At 32.5% G+C, this 27,193-nt stretch overlaps 1 protein-coding gene across 6 annotated transcripts in view; it reads right to left on the minus strand.

Annotated features, from left to right (window-relative positions):
* Nucleotides 1-27,193, minus strand: part of DMD (dystrophin) — a 1,925,924-nt gene that overhangs the window by 1,387,166 nt on the left and 511,565 nt on the right. For all 6 annotated transcript variants that reach the window (XM_036747778.1, XM_036747779.1, XM_036747772.1 and 3 more), the window contains 7 exons: nucleotides 24,054-24,233; nucleotides 23,613-23,741; nucleotides 21,902-22,072; nucleotides 10,178-10,300; nucleotides 6,907-7,044; nucleotides 3,816-3,968; nucleotides 2,764-2,946 (listed from right to left, as the gene is read on the minus strand). In XM_036747778.1, the coding sequence (XP_036603673.1) occupies nucleotides 2,764-2,946; nucleotides 3,816-3,968; nucleotides 6,907-7,044; nucleotides 10,178-10,300; nucleotides 21,902-22,072; nucleotides 23,613-23,741; nucleotides 24,054-24,233 (1,077 nt within the window). The remainder of the gene's footprint in view (nucleotides 1-2,763; nucleotides 2,947-3,815; nucleotides 3,969-6,906; nucleotides 7,045-10,177; nucleotides 10,301-21,901; nucleotides 22,073-23,612; nucleotides 23,742-24,053; nucleotides 24,234-27,193) is intronic.

A 27,193-nucleotide genomic window follows, 5' to 3' on the forward strand; every position in this document is an offset into this window, starting at 1 on the left:
TTGGAGACAGGAAGACTTAAAGTTCAAATCCTGCCTGAGACACTCACAATCTGTGTGACTAAGCAAGACATTTAACTTCGCTTAGACTCAGTTTCCTCATTGGCAAAATGGAAATAGTAAAAACCCTTAGATCATAGGGCGGTAGTAAAGATCAAAAGAGATTATATATATATATATATGTGTGTGTGTGTGTGTGTGTGTGTGTGTATAATGCACATATATATATATATATACTATGTATTATACATACACACACACACATATATATATATATATACACATACACACACAGTGCTTTACAAACCTAAAGCACCAGACACCAGTTATTACCATTTTTCATTATAACAATGATCATCATTATCATCTGTTGAGAAAACTGCCACTTTCATATTGTATTTGTGATAACTCAGGGTTTTCTTCCCACTGTCACTACCCATGTCCTGTACTGCCAACATGGAATTAAATAAATATGCCAGGCCCAGAGTTTGTATGTTTCTGTATGTTTGTAAAGATTGCTGATACAAGCCTAGGTTGTGACTACAAAGATACCTGCAGAGACATTAGAGAATGATTCCCACTATTTATTTGGTCAGCTCAACCCTGATCATACAGTTCCTCTGGTACCACCATGTAGAAGAAATGTTGCTGATCATTCATATCATTAACCATTTTCTAAAGTATAGAAATAGGCTGGTGAGTATGGAGAACTAATAAGAATGCTGTATATTTGCAAAGCAGTGATATTTTTTAGTGTGTTACTAAACATTTCTGTTAATTTTAACAAAAAAACTTTGTAAGGTAGGCAGATGAGGGATTAATCCCCATATTTTATAGAAGAGACACTATGATTACTTGCCAAGGGTCTTTGAACTAGTAAGTCATGGAACCAGGTTCAAAATTCAAATGCTTTAATTCATTGCTCAGAACTCTCTGCTCTACCAACATCTTCTAGACTCTAGAGATGTTGACATATATTCCTGGATTCTAAAGCTCTAATTACATTTCCAGACCAAATGTCATTATCCATTATTTTGTATGCATGAATTGATGTACCATATTGCCATAGATAATCAGGAGGTAACCTTAAAACATTTTCAATCTTCTTTCTGATTGAACAATTTATATCAGATGACTATGAAGGGCATTTCATGCTCCTGAATTTGTATTATATAGGTAAATTATATCTCAAGGTTTCAGTAAAATATTATTAACATATTCTGATTTTGTTTTTAACATTGCATATTAATTATTTTCCTTAGGTAATTAGCAGTTTTCAACCTTGGGGCTAGTTTATAAGATCGTATTAATTACCCACAATCTTTTTCAGACTCTGTGTACAAAGTTTTGATGCAAAGTAGAGAACTGAAGCAACTAGCCAGATAATTCAGGTCAAAAGAAACATTTTCTCCTGAAAAATCCATTTAATTTTGCCTTGAATTACCTGGATAATGTCCTTAAATCTTTCATTTTACTTTGTATATATCGGTACAGCTTTTCAGTATAAGCTTTAATGATCTACGTCTGATCAGAATCATAAAGCCTAATATGAAGCATAAGATAAGAAAGGTAATCAACTAGAACAAAACCAAATAACATAATATCATTTCAATATTTCTTGGATTACTTATTTCAACTGCACAAATATTGCCATTGGTATTATATTTTAGACAATTTTATTTTGTAAATATATATATGCATATATATATATTTATGAACTCAAAATGTAATCTCAAAGTAAGAAACAACCTTTAAAATTATGTACTTCTTTGGTCAATGAATCATGTTGAAATATGGATGTTGGTTTATGTCTCAAACAAACTTATGTATAATAAGATGTTAATTATTCAAAACACAGTTCATATTTCAGATAAAATAAAGTCACAGAAAAATTTCCTGGGTAGAAACATCTATTAATGGTTGGGTAGATTTTGACATACTATATTTGTCAATATTTTCTTTGGTTAAGTACTTAGCAGTAAATGTATCTTTTCATATAACAAATTTAAAAAAAAAGACAGGTGAAGAAAAAGGGAAACTATAAGAAGGACCCAATGGTTTATGATACTGAAATTTCTAGTCAATGACTGTCACAAGATTTCCAGACAGATACTTGACAAAAATAGAAGCCATTTCTTTTTTATCCCCAAATATCCTGTAAAGTACATAATATTCAATCCCCTTCATTTATCAGCCAAATCAATCAAATTCTTACAAAGCATTAGATTCTTTTATAATATGGTCATTTTAACTTACTTAGCATATATGTATAATTTATGTCTCAAAGTTCATTCCATTCTGTTAAAAGAGCCATATAACAGAGATGTAAGAAAAATTTCCCAACATATATTTATTATAGACTACATATACATAAAAACAATTAAAATTTGCATGGGATGATCCTGGGAAAGTAATACATTTTTTTGATTAGACATGTATGCTGAAAAAAAAAAGTAAATGTATGATATGCTGACAAGTTTACACTTCTAATGTTATGGAAAAATGATGAGGCAAAAAAAAATTAAGGTGTTCTTTTCTTTTTGTGAAAATGGGACTGTTGTCTGTCACTGGTTACTTCAAGGTAGCCTTCTCTTTTTTGAAATCATTCTAAAAATAAGTCAGTAGCCCAATAAGAAAGGAAGCCGCTGACCTGAAGATAAGCTTTGGAGAGGTTGGAATTTGATCTGAGATTTTCCTTATCATTAGTAGGGCTCTGTTAGTAATAGTAGGAGTTGCAAACACATTGGTTTGCCAGTAACAACTCACAATTTGTGCATAGTTGAGTCTCCGAAACTGAGCAAATTTGTTCTCAATTTCCCGCCAGCGCTTGCTGAGCTGGATCAGGGTCGGCTCCACAGCCTTTGCGGCCCCATCCTTAGACAAGCTCTCGGCTTGTCTGTGCACTGCATTCAGCTCTTCTGTCTTCTTCTGCAACTCACGATCAATCTCCTAGTGAGCAAAACCAATACAGGGCCCAGGGCAGTTAGCTAACCAACCACAGTAACCAACTTGAAAGCAGCAAACATGTCTTTCAGAACTTTCAGGGGCTTTCCACTTTATGGAAATCATAGAAAATATACAGTTAGGGATAGACCTTACTGTATGTTGGAGTAAAATAAATCAAACAATTTCAAAGTATTTCCTTGTATGTGGATCCTTAAAAAAATAGATTCTATTAAATAGAGTGTATGCGAGGGATACTAAAATAATTGCCACATTTTCTTTCTTTTAAATTTTGGTGAATGAAAACTGAAGTGATAACTCAGTTATTTTGGATTGTACAAATCAAATTTTCAAGGGTCCATTGAATTATTAGTTAACTCTCTCTTTTTTTTAACTTTTGGAGAAACTCAACAGAGAATGAAGCAAAAGAAGAAAGTGATAACTGAAAAAATCTTCAGACAATAGGGAAATGAATCTACATAGATTTGACAGAGGTGCATGACAATGCTCTGATGAAATGAATGTGCTAACATGAAAAAGAAGGCGTCCATATACCGATAAGTCATTTGCTCATCTGGAACAAAGATACACAAAGTCAATTACAACTTTTGCTAGAAACACATAACATTTCTCAATCTATTTTACATAAGTCAAACATTTTATTTAATCAGCTTCATGTAACTTGAATAACATTTAATACAATAAAACATTTACCAAAAAATTAGTAATACAAAGAAATGCATCAAATCACAGACTGCTAGTAGGGAGAACAAGAACATGAAGAATTTTAATATGGTCTACATGTAGTTTTATTTTGAAATTAATAGAGCATGACATAAAAAAAAACTACTATTGGCATTCTAAAACAACATTACCTTTAGTTTCCATTCATCTTTGGGTTCTGGTAGACTGGCTAATTTTTTCTCAATGTCATCCAAGCATTTCAGTAGATCATCAGCCTGCCTCTTGTACTGATACCACTGATGAGAAATTTCTAGAGCCTTTTTTCTTCTCTGAGACCTCAAATCCTGTTCATAGTGCAGACATTATTAGATTATCAATGAAAAGGTTTAGTGTCTTTTAATTGGTGCTTATTATGATGTTACTCTAAAATTAAAGACCTTCACAATCTTTAACTCTTAGGTCAAATTTGCCTGTTTAATTCTGTTAAGATAAAAAAATGGCAAAATAGGAATATGTAGGGTAAGAAGTCTACACACACACACAAGCGCACGTATACACACTCAAACACACACACCCACACACACATACACACGAGTCTAAGAGATCTGAACACATCTAAATTATTCTTTGATTCTTGGTCCAAATTTGTTCTGAGGTCTACTGCCATACTCAGTTAATCTCTTTTAAAGGATTCAAAGTGTTGCTATTTGAGAATTCAGATTTTATATGACAATTTTGGGACTAGGAAAATACCCAGCAAACTAGATCATTACATAAGTATAAAGGGCTGTAGGGTGCTAAGAAATGTATGAAAAAATATCAAATGCAAACTCAGACAAGTCAAAAAAAGTTCAGATACATTCAAGCAGCAGACATTCATATGATTAAGACTCTTCATGAGCTATTACAAAGAAAATGAAATTTATTATTAGTAGGGCATGCAAGTTTTAATTGTTTCTGTTAAGTTCTTCCAAAGGTTAATTTTAATAAAGTCTCTGTTTCTACAGGAAAAAGAAAAAAAATACAAAGGGCAAAGATTGAACATTTCTTCTATTAAAAATAATGACTAATGGTGCCAACATCTTTTTGTATTTTACACTAATAAAAAAAAGAATCTCCATACCCAAAGTAACTTACTTACCATCAGAAAAAGAGGAAAGAAAGCTACATGGTTTCCAATCAATTTGATAAGAAAATAGTTTATTTGAATTTGTTTGAACTGTTTGATATTCCATTGAGATTTATCTGTCAAGGTTGAATGCCTTTATTGAGTCACCTAAGAAAAAAATCAATCACCTTGGTCTATGCAAGTATACCCAATATCTGTTGGATCAATAGAATGAGTCTGAATGCCATTTTATCATAATTAAAAGTAGTATCACAGGTTTGCCTAAATGGCTTTCATTACTTTAGTGCAGTAGCAATTATGCTTTACATACACTGGACTTAAGTTTGTCAAAGGAAAGTAACAACTTTCAACTACTGAAAAAAATAAATTTTAATATTTTTAATGATTGTGTAAAGGCTAGGCTTAGACAGTTGGAGCCATGTGGATTTTTAACAGTGTGACTGCACCAAGGTCAATATACACTTGGGCATAGAAATATAATTGACATTTGATACTGATGAAGTTTTGTGGATATAGTTTGGGTCAAATTATATGGATGTACTTTAGTTGTTTATTTATTTCCAATTCTGGGTCCATAACTTACTGCAAATTTAAATGGAAGGCTGGATTGATTTTATAGCTTGTTCCTCTTCACCCGTCTCTATCCCCCAGGAAGTTTTGCCCCTACTTTTGGTGGACCATTTAGAATGTGAGGTTTTTTTTTTTAAAAAGCAATAAAGACATAACCAGATGAGCCCAAGATACTTTGTATTGTCATATACTTGACTGTCAAAAGAAAAGGGCTTTCTGATCATAGAGTTAAAGCCTATTTCCCCCAAATAAAAAAGAAAAATAATGTAGAATACTTGTAAACAATTACAAAAAACAGTTATTAAAAACATAATTGTAATTAAGTACCTTTGCAAAGTCCTGGTAGACACTCCCTAAACCTCATCATAACCAAAAGCCAACAAAGCCTTCAGAAATTCTGAATACCTTCTGGTTTTCACTTATATTCTCCTAATAGGTGTTTTCTATCAACTGTATTTATCAGCAGTTACCTTCAGAAAACAGCTGCTAGCCAATTAGACTTTTCTTCCAGATTCCTTGCAGTCACAATATCATGTAATTACATTCCCAGCAGTGTTTGTTTGATTGTCTGACTCTACAGAATAGAGTTTTATTCTCTGATTTGCATATAGAATACAGACTCCATCTACCTAGTCATAGCTATAAAAGAGTGATTTACTTTAGCACTACTATTAACAAGAGAAGTATTACAATTAACACTACTAGAAAACCAGTCATGCATGCAAAATAGTTAATATTGCCATGCAAAAGAGTCACCATTTCACAAAACTTGTTCAGGCTCTGCCCAAAAGCTAGCCACATATTAATTACAGAAAATAGACACGCTTTTCTGATTTTATGACAAAAATCCTTATTCAACATTTGAGAGCTGGTGCACACTTCAATGAAAGACTGACAGTATTGCTTTTTGATGTTAAAACATTCCTTTTCATTCAAGATTCTTAAGTTTCTTTCAAGGGTTATTCTACTGCTGGGAAAGTGGGATTGCTTTCCTCAGGTTAGGTAGATTTCTTAATGTCAAGATGTGTTAGAAAAAGAGTTTAGCATAATGATTCTGAGTCTTTAACTAGCAAATGTCATGATGCCAGAAAACTAGTTAACTCTTATCCCAATTGATATATGATATATATATATATATGTGAATATATACATATATTATATATATATAGACACAAAGACAGAATAACATAAAATATCACCTGTTAGGATTGGCCATTAAACTTGAGTTTCAAAACAAACACAATTAAACATCATTTTTAATAGTTCAGGAAATTAAAACCATAAAATTCAGGTAACTAAGTATCTTTAATATGCTTCTAATCATATATAGTCCAGAAAAAAATGTTCAAACAACCAGTTCAATATGATTTCCAACCTCGTTAGATGTCAAAACAATAATTTTCTTTAACAAAACATGACATAAATCAGAAATGCTTAATGAAGTCAATACACACATTTAACTGTATTAATTTATATTCTCAATCACCGATATACTAAGCAGATTTATTTATGAACAGAATTTTATCCTATATAAAGAAGAACAACAACACAGGCAAGGTATATTATAATTTTAACTCCTATACCTTGAGAGCATTATGTTTTGTCTGTAACAGCTGCTGTTTTATCTTTATTTCCTCTCGCTTTCTCTCATCTGTGATTCTTTGTTGTAAGGTGTCTCCTCTTTGCAACAACTCTTTTACAGTACCCTCATTGTCTTCACTCTGATTAAAAACAACAAGTATAGTCTTCATTTTGGTAAAAAAAAATCACAATCATTATCAGAAAAAAGACACTTTCTAAAAACATTTCAAAACTGTTTCATTTTTGTGGAATTCATAAAAGGGTTGCATGAATGTATTTTCATTTTTAACAAAGATGAAAAAGTAGGATAAATTAGCACAAATTTGCTGTTATTTTTAGGTGGAGGGTGTGTAGTGTATAGACTTTAGAGTTGTGTCATAAGAATTTGTTTTGCTTTTTAAGATCATACTCACAAATGGGAAAATTTGGAACAAATGTTTCAAGTTATATCATTATTGGCATATACTACAATAACTGATACAAAAAAGTACATATAATTTTATGTCTAAGTCCATGTTTATTATTTTCTCATAGCTTTAATCAAGTTCATTATTTATACAGGAACACATATACGTTATATATTCATATATATATATATGCATATACACATACCTCTGTACATATGTATATACACATATAGATGGAATTTTCCTTTGGTCCATATATTTTACTGTTAAAAATAATACTCTGCAACAATTTTTATTCATAGTAATGAGAAAGCTTGATTTTGTCTATTTTTAAACAAACTTTATATATTTAAAGCAATCTTGAAGTATTAAAAATATATTGCATTTATTTATTTAAATATTATTTAAGGCTCTAGTAATTATCTTAGATCTAAACACATGTTTTAATTTTAGTGATGGCTTTATGGGAAACTCAAGTGACTGACAGTACTCTGATTTTTTTAAAAAAATAAGTTTAATTGTCAGTTACATAAATTCTACCTTTCCTATACATTTTATTATACTAATTTCAGTTGAAACAAAAAATGCTCAGTGAATGAATATCTTTGTGCATGCATGTGTGTGTAAAATCATAAACAAAACAGATACTGCAAATAACTTATTGTTCTTATTGGTTTTATTGCATAAAATAATTATGGTTTGCTTTGATTACTTTAAAAATTATATACACCAAAAAATTTTTGTTTAGCATACTTATATGTGTTGGCATGTAATGTTTACAACTAATTTTTGTCATCATTTTTATTTTCTGAACTCATCGGTGCAGGAAATCTACTGACATAAGGAAGACAAATTCTGTACTAAAATCCTGGGTTCCTTTGGTAAGTTAAAAATGGAAAAGAAAATGAAAAAATAAACAAAAAATCTGAAATTGTAAGAACTGTAATTTTTGGGTTAAAATTACAAATGTTTTATTTCAATACTAAATGGGGAAATTGTTTTTTTTAAAGAAAAAATGTCAGGTATTTATTGGAAATTCCTCTTAATATAACTTATAGATTACATGGATATAGTATTCACATAGATATAATATTCATCCCTTGGATATAGGATATTTTACTTATCTTGGCCCTTTCCCACCATGCAGTACTTTCCAGAGTTGAAAAGGAGTTTCCCTTCACTACATGATGGTCATGTGCCAAGACAGATAATAAGTCAAATGGTTAACCAGTTACATTCACAAGGTGAGATGATGTTGTGAGTAGTGTGATGGTCAAGATGACCTGTGTTCAATCCTACTGGAGATATTCACTAGCAATGTGACCCTGAGCAAGTCACTTAATCTCTCTAAGCCTCAGTTTCTTCATCTGTACCTACCTCACAGAGCTTTTGTGAGGATCAAATGAAATAAGGCATGTAGCATAGTTCTCTTTGCAAACCTTAAAATGCTACAAAATGTGAGTTGCTGTTGTTATTATCATTACCATAGTTCTTTGCTTTCCCCTTGGTAAGCTCTGGTTGATTGGTTGCTTCATTGCTGATAGGAAGAAGTACCTGTAGCTGAGCATCTGGGAAAGCCTTGGTACCTCTTCTTACTTGTCTTCCCTCTAGGTGAGGCGGCAATACCACCAAACCACCATACACAAGGAGCTTGAATTCAGGTAGCTCCAGTAGGACAGACACCAATAGGAACTAATTTTGGTGGAAGAATCTGTCTTTTCGCTTCATATTACCATGCCTTTGTTTACCTATACTTTGCCTAGTGACACAGTTCCTTTCAACTGTTGCCTCCAACATCACCAGCTGTCATGTTGGAAAGCTCTATATGATGAGGCAGAGGTCTATAGTAAGATATATGGCAAGAGAGAAAGAGCTATAGATAGTGATAGCTGTTGAGTGAAAAATAAAATAAAATGTGGAAAGGGTGATGGAACAGGGAAAAAAAGAGGCTAAAGAATTTGTGAAATCACAGAAAATTTTGAAATTGTGGGAAGTGCTCTGCTATGGTGAAAGTGGCCCATCACCTTTTATTTCTCGTATGACAACAGGCTTTAGATGACCATAATTCCAGTATTTTTTGTTATTATTGAGTTTTGTGACTATACATACATACATATATATATATATATACACACACACATACGTACATATATTATATTATATTATATTATATTATATTATATTATATTATATTATATTATATATATATATATATGTATATACACACAAAAAGTCCTATTAATTCATGGGTGTGGACCATTCCACTGCTTATCATAGACCATCTAAGTAGTAGCGAGATTTATTGAGTTGCTGTGCCCCCCCCAAAAAAAATGTCACCTGGTAGATAATCTTCTGGTCATGAATCTTTCTGAACTTAGCTAAGTTGGGTCTCCTTTGACAGTTTATTACTGTAATTATTTCTCTAAATTATTTGTGAGCACGTCCCCTTCTCTGAATCATTGCCCTGGAGATAAACTGCTTGCAATAGCCACCGGCTGTATTGAATAACACAGGAGAAAAACTGCTGGTAACAAATACCATTCATATTAGATAGCTGAGTTACGTATTAATCTGCAGGTGTGCTTCCTGATTTGACTTGACTTTTTCTCAAAGTTACATATTACTCTTTCATATTGAAAATACTATAGGTTAAAACCAAACTGCTGAACAATACCTAAGATCCCTTAAATGATCCTATTGTAGTAATCTGATATTCATTATAAAGTGCCCACGTGGGTACTTTGCATTTGTCATTAGAGTCATATAATATGGCGGTTATAGCTAAGAATTCAAATTCTAATTTCTACCCAAGCATTTATTCAATCCCACTCCTAGCTCATTCACACTTCTATCACAACCAATTTACCATATCTTTATTGAAGTCTTCCTCTTTCAGATTCACCCCCTGCTGAATTTCAGCCTCCAGTGGTTCAAGCAATTTTTGTATATCTGAGTTAAACTGCTCCAATTCCTTCAAAGGAATGGAGGCCTAAAAAAAAAGATAGTGCTAATTTAAATCAAAATCATTTTTATTAGAAACAAACAAAAATACATCTGGTATCAACCCCCTGTTGCTTTACAAATGCATGAATTATCTTATATTTTGCAAGATTCCTGAAATATGAGTGGTGGAACTACCTGTAGATGTAAATAAAGATAAATAATATCGCCAGTGCTGAAAAAAAACATTCAAGATGAGGCTTTATTCTGTCAAAATAAGCAAAATGCCAATTTTAATATTTTGCCACATTCTAATTTTCGGTATTCTGCAGATAAATTTTATCCTTCTATATATGTAGAAGTATTCCAATGGAAACACTACTTACATTTTATAGACTATTGGCATTTACTTCATACATCAATAAGCAGTAAAATTAGGTGAAAATGCAGGATTGTCACCATATATTTAAAAGAACTACATGGAAATCTGCTCTAATGCCTTACATGGAACCTGTACTATTGTTAAATTGCCCAGCATGCACTTGTAAGGCAGACATAATTAAGAAAATTTAGAACTCTTTTTGTTGGCATATAAAAAATAAACCCAGAATACTCCCCAACTTGCTTCCCCCATACACAATTTCATGAACACATATTAAGACATGTTTACTGCCCTTTAACAATTTGAATACTTAATTTCATTTCAGTTTCTTCAATTTTGCATTTTTTGTCAATAACTGGAGGCTACCACTTGTAAATAATAACAGAATAATGTTCTCTCACTTTGCTAAATACCACATGGGAAATTTGATGAATGGGTTTGTACTTACAATTTAATATAAATTCATAAGTGTATTCTAAGGCTTCATTATGAAATAAAAAACCAAAAGATTAATAGAGTGTTTTTGGCAGCTTAGCTCTGTAAACATTTTTCTTCGTATTAAAAGTCTTTGAATAAAAATATTCTTTGGAAAAGTTTTTTTTATGCTTTGTGGATTTATAAGACAAAATATGGTTACCCTGATTCTATGACATTAGTGAAAATGTACATTGGAAAGCCATAGGTTTTTGTTTTTGTTTTTTTTTTCTGTTTTTTTTTAAATGATTTTGTATAGGGACATCAGCCTTCCTCTCACATGCTTTTAATCTAGCCACCCATTCCTTAGCAAAAAAATTTCTTTCCTCTATAGAAATAGAGGATATTTTCATGCTCTGGGGCTATAAGGTTAAAATAAATTTAAACATAGTCTGATACATGACATTGGGCACAAATGCTTCGAAGCATTTTATCACCAATGAGATTATTCAAGTTCATTTAAAATACTTGATGATAGTATGATGTGGGAATGATAACTTGACATTTTCTAGGAAACAATACGTGAGAAGTAATTTTTGAAATGTTTCTGCTATAATTTTTCAGTGCTTAATTTAAAATTAAGTATTTTACTAATCATATCATATACACTAAAATCTCCAAGTAGAACTTTAAATTCTATCAGGCATGATCCTATAAGGACTCACACTTCATTTAATTGAAATTAAGATGCTTTCATAACACTGTGATCAATTTGCAGATTATTAGAAGTTTATGAGATTATATTGAGTTGTTAATATTAGGCATTCATATGTTATTGAATGGATTATCACATTTGTTAATATTTGGGGTAATAAATTCACTCTGCTATGTGATTATGTAAAACACAATAACAGTGTGATAACATCACAAGTGAAGTTTTAATGAACCAATAATTAAGTCTTGATGTATTTTGTATAACCCAGCTCAAATCCTTCCCCCTTTAATAAAATAGATCAAGGAACTATTACAGTTAACTTTTCCTAATGAGCATGACTTTAATTAAATAAATAAACAATTTGCAATATCCCTATTCCTTAAAATGACTCATTAATAACACAAGCAGCATCTAAATATATATGCAAACGAGATATGTCTGTGCATATGAATATATACACTTCATTTGGAGCACATATATACATAGGTACACAGTAATTATTCATTGAACATATGTACATATATGCTTATTTAATATCAAAGAGATTTTTGTGGTAGTAACTCAATAGAAAATTACCTAAAATTTTCCAGTTTACTATTTAAACCAGACTTCTGTACTATAACTTCTCTTCCTTGTAACTCTCAAACTACTTCAACATTCCTTGGTAAATTATTGCTTCATAAACTTACTGGTTCAATAATGAAATACATTATAGAAGGACTTATTTTCCATATAGTATGAGGAGAGAGGGAAGGGAAGGAGTGGAGAAAGGAGGAGAAAAAGAGGGAAAAAGTAAGGGAGGGGTAGGAGGAAAGGGACAGGGACAAGGAGAGGGTGGAGGGAGCAGGAAGAGAAAAAGAGCAAGGAGACTGGGGAGGTGAAGGAAAAAAAGAGGGAGAGGGATGAGTAGGGGAGGAAGGAGTAGAGGAGGGGGACTAGGGGAGGGAGGACTAGATGTGGGAGGAGTAGGGGAAGGAGGCAGGCTGCTGGTGGCATAGTGGATGGAGTGTTAAGCCTGGAGTCAGGAAGACCTGAATTTTAGATACTTATTAGTTGTGACTGGATAAGTTACTTAATCTGTTTAAGTTTCCTGCCTACTTCATTGGGTTGTTAGGAGGATCAAAGGAAATAAAATATTTAATAAACCACAACAAGGATAAACAGCATGGTGCCTGGCACACAGTAGGAGCTATATAAAGGCTTATTCCAGAGAGAGGAGTGGGGAGGATGATCTATATTTCTGACTGAGCAGAGAGAAAATATTTTTTTTTCCAATCACGTCCCTTAGATTTCCTTATTTTCTGACCATTAACATCACTTTCTTCCCCAACCAAATCCTTCTCTTTCTCCTTCAAAAACAGAAGTTAATGATTTCAACAAATCACTTGAAAAAAGTCTTGCAGGATATCCTGTTCACCAAGAAAGGAACAGTCTAGGCCTAAAGGATGGAAGAAGCAGATTTGCAGGTGTTGAAACAATCTTACCCAACACATGTTGATTAGGTGGAGTGAAATCTCTTGCAGAATGCCTCTGAGCTTTGTTCTTAGCTCTTTCTTGCTCAGAAATTTTATTAACAACATGAATGAAGATATAAAAGGTATGTAGCTGACATAAAGATAGGAGCAAGAGTGACTAGATGGGTCCTAAGTCACAATTAAGTCTCAAAAAGATTTCTATCAGGTAGAACAAATCGGTAAAAACTACCAAGATTAAAATCAATAGTGATCAATGTAAAGTCCTGAAGTGAGGTTCAAAAAATCAATTACATAAACACTGGGTAGGAGAGACCAGGCTTGGAAACAGTTCTTTTGGAAATAATCTGCCAGTTTCAGTTGACTTTACCTCAATATGAAAGGACAGTGTGATTTAGCCACTAAAACAGGTTATGGAAATCAGGATCTGTTAATAAAGAGGGCAGGTTTCATCATGCTTCTTCTTTTCTTCCCCTACAGTCTGTATCTAATATGGTAACAGACTTTTCATAATGTTTTCATAACTTTTTTTTTTCTTTTATAAGTATTGGAATATTATTTTAAATTCTGTGAATCAGATTTTTTTTAAAGGACCATCAATAAACTGGAGCACACCCAGTAAAGGGTAGACAGGATGTCAATGTTTTTATAAGAGACAATTAATACAACTGGGAATCTGGGGCTTGGAGAATGGAAGTCTTGGGGTGACACAATAGGCAACTTTAAATATTTGAGACCAAACACCAAGGTGGGATTAAAGATATTGTGTGTAATTTCTGACCAATGAGATTAAGTTACAGGGAAGGAGATTTAGGCTCAACAAAATAAATAATTCTCAAACAATGATGGCTATCTGAAGCTTCTAGTTACGCGATGTGTTAAAGTAGAAGCCACCTGACCATTCCGTAGGAGTGTCATAGAGGAAATCCTTGTATTTCATGAGAGGTTTAATTAAAGGACCCCTAAAGCCCCTACTGACTGTAAGATTTTGTTATTGTAAGTTTTTCAAAAAATCCAGTGTGTCCTCTTCCCTCTCTTGAACATATAGTACTCATTGTTGAGACTATTTCTTTAGCTATTAATAAAAAAACTGCCTCATGTTCTTTTAATTTTTTGTATTGATTTCATACTGTATTTAATTTTGTATTGTATTTGTAGCCATTTTCCTCTTTTAATATCTTTAAAAATTATACCCTATGTCTTTGAATACTTATAATTACCCTCCACAGAGTCTAGCACATATAGAGTAGGTATTTCAAAAATTTTTAACACAATAGGCTAATTCCACTTATTAGTATGAAATTGCCAAATAATGAATTAAATGATGTCATCTTACTGCCAACAGAATCAAAAATGATCAAGGAAATTATTTTGCTTAACTTTGCAACCAGGTCAGATCAGTCATTTGCCAGTCTGAGAGGGAAGTTATTAGAGCATAATGAATTGAAAAAGCTGGTCTGATTATTAAGGTGATAGACTGATTAAACATGCAATCATGACACAGGAAACACTTTTTGGTTCACTTAAATCTCCATAGGTCATTATGTGGACTCCATTCCTTTATTAGTATACAATTTTTACAGGGTTTATTTATGTTTTATTATATAGAAATGTATAAATGCACATACACAATAAGTAATCACTTTTGCTGTTAGAGTCACAAAGAGATTAAATAATTAAGAACATTGTGCTTTTTCTGATTTAAATTAGAAAGTCAGAATTATGTTGAGATGTATACAAAAAATTAAAGAAACAGAAAACTGCTAGATGAATTATCTTTATGTAATATGAAAGCCTCTGCTAAAGGTTTTTTTTTAAATGGCAAGAACATGAACACAATTAAATAATACCACATATTGAGAAAACATACAAATAACATTTTGAGAGTTTACAGATATTAATAAAATAAAATCATTCCAAAATTAGAATACCACTTATATACTACAACCAGAGTCTTCAAAACAATTTACCAAGTTACACTTTCAACATGAATTGTATGTATGAATATGTAGTTACAAAAACACACATTGCATGTAGCATGTATTAAAAGTCAGGAAAGGGAATTTGACACAAAAGGAAAAGAGAGACAGAGAAAGTGAGAAAGACACTTTGATTTTCTTTTAATGTCTTTTTTTTGGTGAATTTCAAGTACATTAACATTTTTTTTAATACCTAGCATTAAAGAAGTACTAATGTGTTGGAAGGGTGTGTTTAAAACTCTGATGCATGTTGTTATTCTTAGCATAGCAGTTCTGAAAAGAAATAGTCTGAACATCAGAATTGAAATCCAACTCGATGTAATTTACCATAAATTGAAAAGAATATTGCCAAATAACAAAAGCAAACAAAAAATTTTAAATGTGAAATCTATTCCTCTTAAAAACATATAACTATTTGTGATTGGTCTAATTAGCATCAAATCTTCCAGAACACTATTTTTTCCATGAAAGATTCTAAAGTTGCCCCTAAAATTAACTTTTTTTTTTACAATATTCATAATAGCAAAAACATTGAAAGGTTTTTTATCAGACAAAAAAATTGCATAAGCTCATAAAATATTAAAATGCAACTCAAAAAGGGAGTTGTGGGAAAAGGGACAGAAAGAAAGAGAAGGAACAGAAGAAAAGGAAGACTAAAAAGAAAGACACACTGAAGAAGCTTACTGATCTAACTAAAGCGTGAAGGGTTGTTGGCTTTTTCTTTTGTTTTAGTTCTCCAAAAAAGAAATGTATTGGGTAGAAGCCTTTCTATGGTTGAATCATTTGACAAAATAACCAAATTAAGTGGTAAACAGCCTTATTCACTAAATTATTTAAAGCTGAAATAATGAAAATACCAGATAATGAAAGGTACGACACTCAGCACAAGGTTAAGTCCAAGTTTGACCTCTGCATGTGGTTTTACTTTGCTGTCACTCTCTAGATATTATATTGATTAGTAGCATCAGCCATAATTTCTATTCTATATCACTATCTTTGGAGATTTTTAAAAAAATTTTTGAAAATGGAGATTTGTGAAGATAAATACAAAGTAAATTATCTTACATTTTAAAAAAAATAGATGAAATGTATTTTGACTTTTTCTATCATTATTTTCTACAGGTCACAATAAATCATTTCATGAATTTACAACCTGCTACATGGGCCAATATCTCAAAAAACATAGACCAAATGTGTGTAGTTAGCAAATTCTTTCTATAACAGTTATGCTGTTGTAACTCCAAAATAGTCAGCATTCCAGTCAGTCACATTTAAGTTTAATGAAAGTACAGTTAATAGAGTAGTAAGAGTGTCCAATTTTAAAATATATTGGGACCCCGAAAAACTGTTTGGGAATATAAATACATTTTTCTTATAATATTTGGTCTCTGTCACCAAGACCAAAAGGCATCCTGCAAATAAAATATCAGCATCGTATACATCAGAGCTACAGAACATGATTGGAGGGATGGGGGCTAGATTTCTTTGGTATAGAGAATTTCTAGGTGAGGACTCCCTCCGTGATTATAGATCAGCCCTTTCTCTGAAACTTAGTCTCAGAAAGTTGCCTAGAACCCTGAGAAGTTAAATAAATTGCCTGGGGAAGCCAATATTAGGGAAAAAAAAGTAGGACTCAAACCCAAGTCTTCCCGGTATCAAGGCCTACTCTCCACCCATATACCCTGCTTCTGTTACAGCCCCCAATGTGCCCGTTACAGAAAGCAGTTTAGAATCCTGGGCAAACTACACCCAAGGATAGCCAGCTTCAAGTCTGGGCCCCTCATTAGGCTCTTCACTGTGCTGGTTTTCTGAGCTTGGTCCTCTTCCCATGTCTTTCATCCATTCTCCTTCCTTCTCCCACTATATGCATTGAAGTCATTATGTAGAAGAGATGGAGATGTGCATGTTTATGACACAAACAGGCAGTTGGGAGAGTCACTGGGGACTAAGACAAAGAGTATTGAACCAAAGGAGGGCTCAAAAGGCCAGGCTTTGCTACCATGAAACTGTGTGACTTTGGTGGTTTCCCTCACAGAACTAGGTCTCAGTTTCTTCATCTGTAAAATATTTTAATCAAATGATACTATTTACCTAAGAGCTAGTTAACCAAAAAGATGCTCTAATCTTATCACAGTGTACTTTAATTATGTGCTACAAGGCATTCTAAGAAACTCTAACAAAGCATTGTTTCATGTTAGATCCATATCAATATTTACATCAAACAAATGTACAATAGATTTGATTTACAAAACAAGATGAACTCTAATATTTACTTGGGCTGCAACTTCTGAAATGCCCACAAAATGCTCCTATATTTTTGAGTGCATATTTTTGATAGAAATGAATGGAGAAATGTATATTTTTGCAAAATTTGACGAAAAAATAATGTTCTTTTGAAAGAATAGGTGTGTATGTGACAAAATATGTATGTAGGCATATATATTGACATTGAAGTATTTCTCCTAACTTGTTTAAAGAAATTTAAAGGAATTCTTTGTCTACATAATCTATCCCAAGGTAAATCTTTTGTGGGTAAACTCATTAGTGATCAGCAACAGATTACACAAAGTATAATAATACTTGTCAACTAAATTCCTCTCAATGTTGTTTCCCATAGCATATGCTGTAAATACAATGAATAGACTAATGTTTCAGGGCCAAATGGGAAAGTTAAGATATCTATATGTGAAGTTATAAATTAATGGTACATTTATAGATACATTGAAGAAATATCCAATATTTTACTTATGAATTTGAAACATAGTGTAACAGAAAATACCCCCACCATGTGGTTTTACCCTCTAAAAATATTATAGTTCATATATTCATAATAATCCAAGTTGCATAAGTTATGTAACTACCAAAGATAGGAATACTGACATACATAATGCCAAAATGGCTAACTAGTATATTTTTCCCTTTTTGATATTGGTCCATGAATTTTAATAATGTGTTCCAAACCCCACATGGAAATTAAAGAACATATGGTGTATATATCATGTAGAATATAAACTTGTACAAGACAGCCTAGTGGGAAAAAACAGTATTATTTTATGTTTCTTGGCTGCTAGAGATACTTTTTAAGGCCAATTATTTAATATTCCATGAGTTATATGGAAAAATGAATGATTATAGCCTACATAAAATCTGATTCAATATGTAAATTTTGAATAGCAGTTTCATTATACCATGTGACAATGAATAGATGTAGAAAATATTTATATAATAGGTCCATTATAACAGGACTCCGGGTGAAAGACGTGTATCATGAATTCCAAGAAAATATATTGAAAGGATATTTTGTTACTAAATTACTAAAAAGTCAATTAAGCATATTTTTGTAATTTATCTGTTTTATGTTATTTAAATAGTATGTCTTATAACATAATTAATGGTAAAAAATGGATAGATTCCATAATTAAAACTAGAGTAATAGATTTTACTAGTTCACATCTCTCTTTAGGTAAATCACCAAAAACATTATTTTGTAACTCAGAGGCAATTACCGTAATTTTAAAAATCAAATAAATTTGAAGCCTAAAATTCTTTCTTATTCATAGCACCTATTTCCTGAAATTTAACAACTGAATTCTTAACCTTAGTTACCAGTAAGCTGTATATCTCAACACCTGCAAGCATACCTAATTGACTGCCCCCTCTCTCCTCTCTCAGGCCACTATCCTCTGTTTTCAGGTTGGACCACTCCTGAAACATCTTTGTGCCATATGCAGCTCCATCAACATATTAAGTCTTCAATAAATCTCTTCCTTGTCCATCTTCGGTTTTCTCTCTATGGCAAAAACTGGACTTGTCTCCCTGAAACATCTCTAGGTTTCTGTATCTTACCTCCTAGTTCTTCTTTCTACCTAGTTTCTGGTTGGTGGCAAGGCCATCACTCATCACTTTAAATTTGAAGGATTCTGGCTTCCGCATCCCCCTCAATGCTCTATTAACTCCCAGAGTCTTTTCTTCCCAATACCAAACCCTATGTCTTGTTATAACCTGAGTATGCTACTCCTTCTAGACCCTCTCAGACCATATTCTCTGTTAGAGAAGGGAGTTAATCAAAACAGCTTGGTCTCTATTCATTATAACTCCAGGGGTCTTTGGAGGAGTCTCAGACAAGCTTTCTGTTCAACTGAATGTTTCTCTCCTCCTTCTGACTCCTAAGTGATCTCTACTAATTATGAATTATTTTCCACAAGCCAGAGTCTATACATCTTTAGCTGACTGTATACTTGGAACATAACTTCACTATTTGGATAAGGCTGAAAAAGTGAACTACTTGTACCAAAACTGTTCTCTCCTCTCTTGTCTATCATCCCCAAAAGTCACCCAAACTTCAAGTTTATTCGACTTTTGGAAGCTAGGGTAGGAGTAAAAAGAGCTGAATTGTCAGCATTACAGACCCCTCTTTTCAAGCCACTACAAGTCTTATAGAACTATACCATGTTTCTGATCCTGAATGTGTTAGGGTTACAATAAATTCTTGAATAATTGAATGAATGTTTACGTATCTTCAGTCTTCACAGCGTATTGCTCATATAGTGTATCACTGCACGTGAAGTAGTCACCTGTTGCTTAGACAGAATATAGGTAATTCTATTCCTACAAAAGCTTTCCTACATTAATGAGAAAGAAATATTTTGCAAAATCAAAATGAAGTCACCTGATCCATGTGAAAGGGGATGATGATATTCATGTTATAAATGATATGCTAATCTATCATTTTTTATTTCCCTAAAACATGAAAAATATATGTCTACTTTGTGGGACCGTGAGTTTATCCCTAAGGAAATGCTCAGAGCTATGCCTAGTTTCTTCTGGGACTTATAAATCCCATGAATCGTTGAGGCATGCTAAAAGTCACGGTTTTAGAATTAGAGTCAAATTCTCATATAAATTTGGTGTGGACCATCCCTCTCAGATTGAAAAATATTCTTTCTTATAACTTTTCCTCATAAAGTTAGTCTTATATCATCACAAAAGTTTGTACATACTAAGCAACCATGAAAATTCAAAATTTTAATGATAAGAAGATATTATGGTAATGGTATAATAATATGGTATTAGTGGTATGTACTTTTTCCATAATATATTGCATAAAGCAACTTTCAATTATTGGTCATATTTCAGAGAAGCATTTTTTTCTAAATAAAATCAATTGTCCAGGAATAGAGTAAGTTTTTCGAATATGACAAATCCATGCAGAAATCATCACGCAGATGAACAAGAGACTGCATTTTTAAAGGTAGGAATAACTTAAGATAATAAATCCAAAATAACAAAATCACATTATTTTCACATGTTAATTTTTGTAACTGTGAATGAGCTAACAATTTCAAGCTTTGAGTAGGCAAGTTTAAAGTGGTATAATATCACATACATGAAGAATAAATAGTAACATAATACTAATACATTATATATTGATATATAGTAATAACACATGGCCATATATAATAGTAATGATAGTAAAATTATTTGGGGAAATCATGATCAAAATTTAAAAACAATTTTTCAAAACTGTAGTTACATGTCTACTAAAATTCTCCGTTCTAATACCTTAGGAAATATGACTACTGATTGCAAGTCATACCATTTCTAGGCATTATTTACTTCAACTTCTTTTCAAAACCAGTTTATTAATTATTTCCTATAAATGTATCATTTTCCTGACATGTTACTGTTCAATGTCTTATCTTTTAGTTTTTCTAAGATTTTTTCTCCCCATTTGTAATTTCTACCTATTTAGATATACTTATACCTATAGAAACAAGTTTTATTTCTATTTTGTGCTTTTAATGATAGTTTATAAATTGTTTGAAAAACATATCAGACTAAATATAATTTGTGATATTTTGCATTCCAAATTACAAAATATGTATATTCATTAAAACATTCTAGTACATTATTCATGTTAATTTGTTTATAATATGCTTAACAGATAAGATTCTAATTTGAAACAGAAACACTTTTTTTTTTAAATTGAACCAAGAATTTGAAACTCTGACATGCAATTGCTCCATATTCTCTGGCTCTCTATTATAGAGGAAATACAAACATGCATGTAAAAGTTACAAAATTATGAAGTATAAGCTTTGCGGGAATTTCTTTTTATGGCTTGAGCATTTCATGACAAAATGCTTACATATCACAGTTCGGACCTGAAATTGGGTTGGTGGGGGAGTTCAACACGAACACAAACACATACAAAGAGTAACACTAGATACCTTGATTCATGCAAATGTACAAAGCCTCATTTCATAATGATTCAAGTATACGTACAAATGGACACTATCATATTTGGCAAAATGAAATCAGTATTTCTTTTAGACAATTTTGTGCTCTGTTTTAGCTTAAAGCATGCTTTTGTTTTTGTGCATTCATCCTGCAAATGATCCCTGAAAATGTGTATGTAAACCAGTGCAGAAGGAGCTTATATATAGTACTGTGAGAATCATGACAGAAAAATGCTTTTGTCTCATGTGTCTCAATTCAAATCAACAAATATTTATCGAGCATCTACAAAGTGCAAGATTCAGTGGGAAAGTTTGCTCAGATACATTTGGGCTTTTATTTTTCTTGGGTAACCTTTGCTTTGAGGGTTAAATGGACCCCCCAGTGCACGGCATAACCTTCGTAAAAGACCACTTAGAACTACTTTCCACCGTGGAGCAGATCTTCCTACCTTTCCAGTCTTAATTCTTTGAGAAATAGCTGCAAATCGATGGTTGAGCTCTGACAGTTTGGGCTCTATTACTTTCCTGCAGTGGTCGCCACGATTTGTCATCAAGTGTATAGCCTGGTCATGCGTAGAGTCCATCTTTGGACGCATATCATTCAGTTCAGCCTTTAAGCACTACAGTCCGTGAGCAAGAGACAGGGCTTGAAGTTAGTAATAAATGGAAAGGGGAGAGGGAGAGGGCATGCAAAGGAATAGAGAGCAAGAAAAAAAAACACCCAACTTTGAAAAGAAAAGGAATAAAGGGTGAGACATAAAATATCACAGAAAAACAAGTTATCCTCAACATTTCTGTTTTACACACCTGTCTATTCAAAAAATTTATGCTAAGAAAAGACAGAAGATGTTTCTAACCTTTCTATCTAAGCAATCTATTACTTGGAACAATGTCAGTGGTAAACGTAATATTTTAAGTTTAGTGGGAGTCTTATCCTTACTGAATTTCACAGTTGTGAAGCCACCAAAATTCTATTATGTTCACAGGACGGAAGAAGACTAAAGAGCAAATTTCCATTTCTTTCTGGCAGTGTTACTTAGTTCTTCTTTGTTTTATCATATTGAGTGCCAAGGAAGAAATTGTTTTCTTTATCTGGTGGAGATTCTGTATCAACTAAAGAGATAGCAGGATAGGCTCTGATGGATTAGATGGGTCAGGGTTGCAACAAGTCAAATGTTTTGAAATTGCAAAGGCACACAGGACTAGTAAAAATATGCATCATTACTATGAACATGGAATATCCAGTGACAAGGGGTGTACTGTTAACGAAGACTACACATTACATCTGGCTTTCTGTTAGCCCAAGGATACTTCCATTCAGAGGTAGTTTATGCTGTTCTTTTTAAAAATGAAAACCTTCATGTAGGCTCTGTGGAATATGCCACTTACTTCTTTGTTTTATAACAGATTATGGTATTCTCTGAAGTAAAATTTTATCAACAAAACTTGAATATGGTTCAAATTCCTTAAAATGAAATAATTTGTAGAAATCAGCAAAACCAAATATATTTTTTTCTTTCAGCAGAGATAGCTGACTTTTTCAGAAGAGAACTAACATAGTCCTTTTCCATAATCTTTTTCTTACCTTTAACAGGGGACATATTTCTAAAATGCAGAAAGATGTTTAGGACATTTTGAAATACATAAAATAAAATCTGTGGCTATATCTATTGGATACCTGGAACTATGAATGAAAATAAAAAAAATATCCAGCCATTCATTCAAATGATTTGTCTGTATGATTTCAAAGTTCTAGATTACTTGGATTAGGCAAAAATATCTGTGTGAACCAATTTTCTTTTCATCCTACCATAATCTGGAATTATGCAGACAGCCAGTGAGTGGGCATCTGTTTTCTGCTCTTATTTAAGACTGGCTAGAGGTTTCTGGATAAGGTAATATATTATCAAGAAAGATTATAGAGGTTCTTTCTCTGCAAATTTTTAAGGATGGTTTGTCTGCAGACCTATCAAGAGGTAAATGACCTCTCTGGATGCTATCCAGATCCATATGTCTGCATGACTCTTCAGTGTCATTAAGCCATCTAGAGAAAAAGAACTATTTCAATTTGTTTATCCTTTATATGATCAAGGTCAAATAAACTTGACACAAACCATTGTGACAAATGAAAAATACTGTTCAGAATCTATAATTTTCTACCTTAAGTACATCTTCTTTCTGCTGAGTTTTCTTTTTCTCAGATTCATCCAATAATATTTCAGCATGAGACATCCAGGATGTGATGTGAGCTACATTTTCATCAAATGTTGCCATATGTTTCTGGTATTCCTGTAGTCAAAGAAAGGAAGGAATGACACAATATTAAGGTTTTAAAGATGCTTTTTAAAGAAACCATAATAATTGGCTGGTGAAAAAAGTGGCAGAATTAGTAGAACTCTTATTGCTTTATGAGAATAGATTTTTAAACATAGATTGTCAAAAACATACAGAAGGAAACATTTAGAATCAAAACTACCAATGTAACCCCAATGCGCAGAACAGAAATATCAAGTTGAACTAAATCTTCAGAATCAGTTAATGTTTTCACATTTAGAGAAAACATTGATGTTTTTCATGATAGGGCAAGAAAACTTTCATTACCAACAGAAGATTCAACCATTCTTCTGCTCGCGATGTTACTGCAATCCAGTTACTCTTCAGAAGGCTGAGTTTATCATCCACCAGACTTTCCTTTTTGCCCAGTACTGTCTTTAGGGATGTTCCTAAATCAGTGATGATTTTTAGCTGAGGCTGTCTTTTCTCAATCTCTTTCTGAGTAGCCTATGGGAAAAAAAAAACAGTCTACGTAAGCCTCACAGTAGCCTTCAGCTTTAAGGTAAATGAAATTGCAAATTATTGTCACAGGAGAGTTTTCCAGAGGTTAAATCTACTAGTACAACAAAGCTAATTCTTTCTACCATGAAAATCTTACCATAAATGCGTAGTAATTTTATTTTTTAATATGTTATTTTATTATATATAATGCATGTACATATGCTTGAAAATCAAAGACATTTACTTTATTTCATCAAGGGCACTTATTGATAATACTTTATTTTAAAAATATATTTTTATTTATTTTGTTACTATTTCCCAATTACATGTAAATTTTTTTAACAATCTGTTTTTAATATTTTGAGTTCCAAAATGTCTTGCTCCTTCCTGCCCCTCCCCTCTTTTTGAGAAGGCAAGTAATTTGATTGTCGATAATACTTTAAAAATATGATTTTAACTTTATGACAAACCCAAATTATGATGGAGTTTCTTGGTCAAGGAGAAGATTGGAAGTGATGGTAATGACCCAGGGATCAGAGATGTTGCAAATAGTGAATTCACCACAAAACACCTGATACTGCTATATGCTCTCCCTATGACAGGCAGGGATGATTGTCATTCTGCAGTATTTCTGAGTTATGTTCTTTCAATGTGGATTCTTATGGCACTTCTAAGCGTATGATACCTTCTGAATTAGTTGGTAGTAGCAAAGTAGATCTAACTAAAGACTTATGCAAACATGAGGACCATTACTGTCCTCTTTAGAGGAGGAACTGCCTCATGCAATTTGTATGATGTCATTTTCTACATCTCCATATTTTTCCTTCCCATATAATGCAGCTGTTCCATATGCATATAAACATAATGCTAAAACTGAAATTATGGACTATGTCTGAAAACTATACACAGATACTAACAGATTCATGAAAATCCTCATTACAGACCCACTGAAAATGAAGAATTGTTAGTTATATGTTTCCAAAAAATATTGACTGAATATAAGTGCTGCTAGCAAACAGAAGTTATATATAGTCTACATATAATATATGATCTGTTCAAAAATTAGATTTACAAGTAAAAAACAATGTATCCCTAGCCAAAATAGAACTGCTTCTGTTCTATTTTTTCTTTCTATTGGGCTACAAGTAAACATCTACACAAGAACTCAATGGTCAAGCACTTAGGAAGGGTTTATTGATCTCTTACTATGTTTGTAGTAATGTGTTTAACAACCCCATCATTAATTCCATGTTTTGTCCGTATGAATATGAATGACTAATGATACAACAATGCAACTGTAAATATATAGGGAATTAGCAAAAATATGTAATATTACCATCAACATGACACACCTAGTGCTTTGATAAGCATGAATTCCCTTGTTTAATGACTCACTAGATAATACAGATTGTGGAGCTGTCATTTCTGTGTTTGTAGTTAGCAAGGATCTTAACACATATATGAGGAACTCCATGTTGGAAAAGGGCCTACAGTTTGCTATAAGAAGTCAAGCGCTTTTTTATAATCCATAAGTAATAAACATGGAAGGATTTCATATTATTTGTACCTTTCAGTCAATTTCGATTATAAACAATTCCCTATATCGCATACCCCAAAAGTGATGATTCACACAATTATGTGAAGCCTCCCGATGAGTAATCTGCTACCTCTCATATATGGGCCGTTCTGATTGTTAAAAAGATTTACCTGGCATTAAGCCTATGACTCTTTGCAATTTCTACCCATTGCTCCTGTTTTTGCTTCCATGGCCAAAACTTTTAAAAATGAGTCTAATTGCTCTTTCCTACGGCAGCCCTTCAAATCGAAGCAGTCAGCTGTCCTCTCCCTCTCGAGTCTTCGCTTCTTCAGACTAAATCATCCTCAATTCCTTCACTTGATGCTTTTATGGCATACACTGGAGGTCTTTTGCTGTTCCCCTCTACTGACATCTTTCTTATTACTGGTGCCTCCCAAGGAGCACAATATTTTAGAAAACCCTGAGCTCACGTGAGAATAGAAAAGATCCCTTTGCATTCACCTGGCAGCGGACATGCTCCGTGCAGAGACGCTGCGTTCCCTTTATCTATCTATGAACTACGTGGTAGCAGAAGAATTTTCAGACCGTGATTAAATTCAGAGATAAACTTAACCCACTGAATGAAAGACAATTAGACTTTAGGGTCTATACTAACATTAACAGATCACTTTAACTGATTTTATTAAAAGTTATATTTGAGCAATTTCTTGAAATCTTTCTTAAACAAAGGACACAATCATGGAAGGTTGTTGCCCTTTCATAGGTAGTAATTTGAGTCAAAGTAGCTAGATGAACTAAATTTTTTGACACTCAGAATTGCCAGGCCTAATGAATGAATCAAGGAGATTGCTTTCTTTTCTCCTGCAGCTTAAAAAGTTGGGATTATTTTTAAAATTGCTATTTTTGCCTTACATTATAACCATTGATTATAGAGTATATTTTAACATGATTTTAAAGAATAAAACAAAAGCTACAAGTCATAAAAAACCTAAATTGTGTTTTACAACAACGCATATTAAACTTTTTATTGATAATTAATACATTAAAGTAGAAGTTTGGTGAAAGCAAAAAGTAAGGAGCAGTTGTTATTGTCATAAATCCAATGACAGTGAATGGTGGTTCCAATGGCATTAACAGATGTTCCATTTTTTAAGTAACAGCTGCTTGATGCAGTCATTGTATCAAGTTAATGATCTTCTGGTTTTATTTCACTTCACAGATAAATTAATATGCTTACTTTTAGAAATGAAGATATATGACTTTTTCAGGATAATCCAATAAAGAAAATAAAGTTATTCTTGTTATAGAGTGATATGTTTTTGAACCAATAGTCCCTGTGTCTATATAGGATAAGCAGAGTAGAGAGTTGAAGCAATTTCACAAAGAATGTTAGAGATTTCAATTTGATTTGAATTTTGAAAGATGCTTT

The sequence above is a fragment of the Trichosurus vulpecula genome, chromosome 2, assembly GCF_011100635.1.
Source record: "Trichosurus vulpecula isolate mTriVul1 chromosome 2, mTriVul1.pri, whole genome shotgun sequence".
Classification (NCBI taxonomy): Eukaryota; Metazoa; Chordata; class Mammalia; order Diprotodontia; family Phalangeridae; genus Trichosurus; species Trichosurus vulpecula.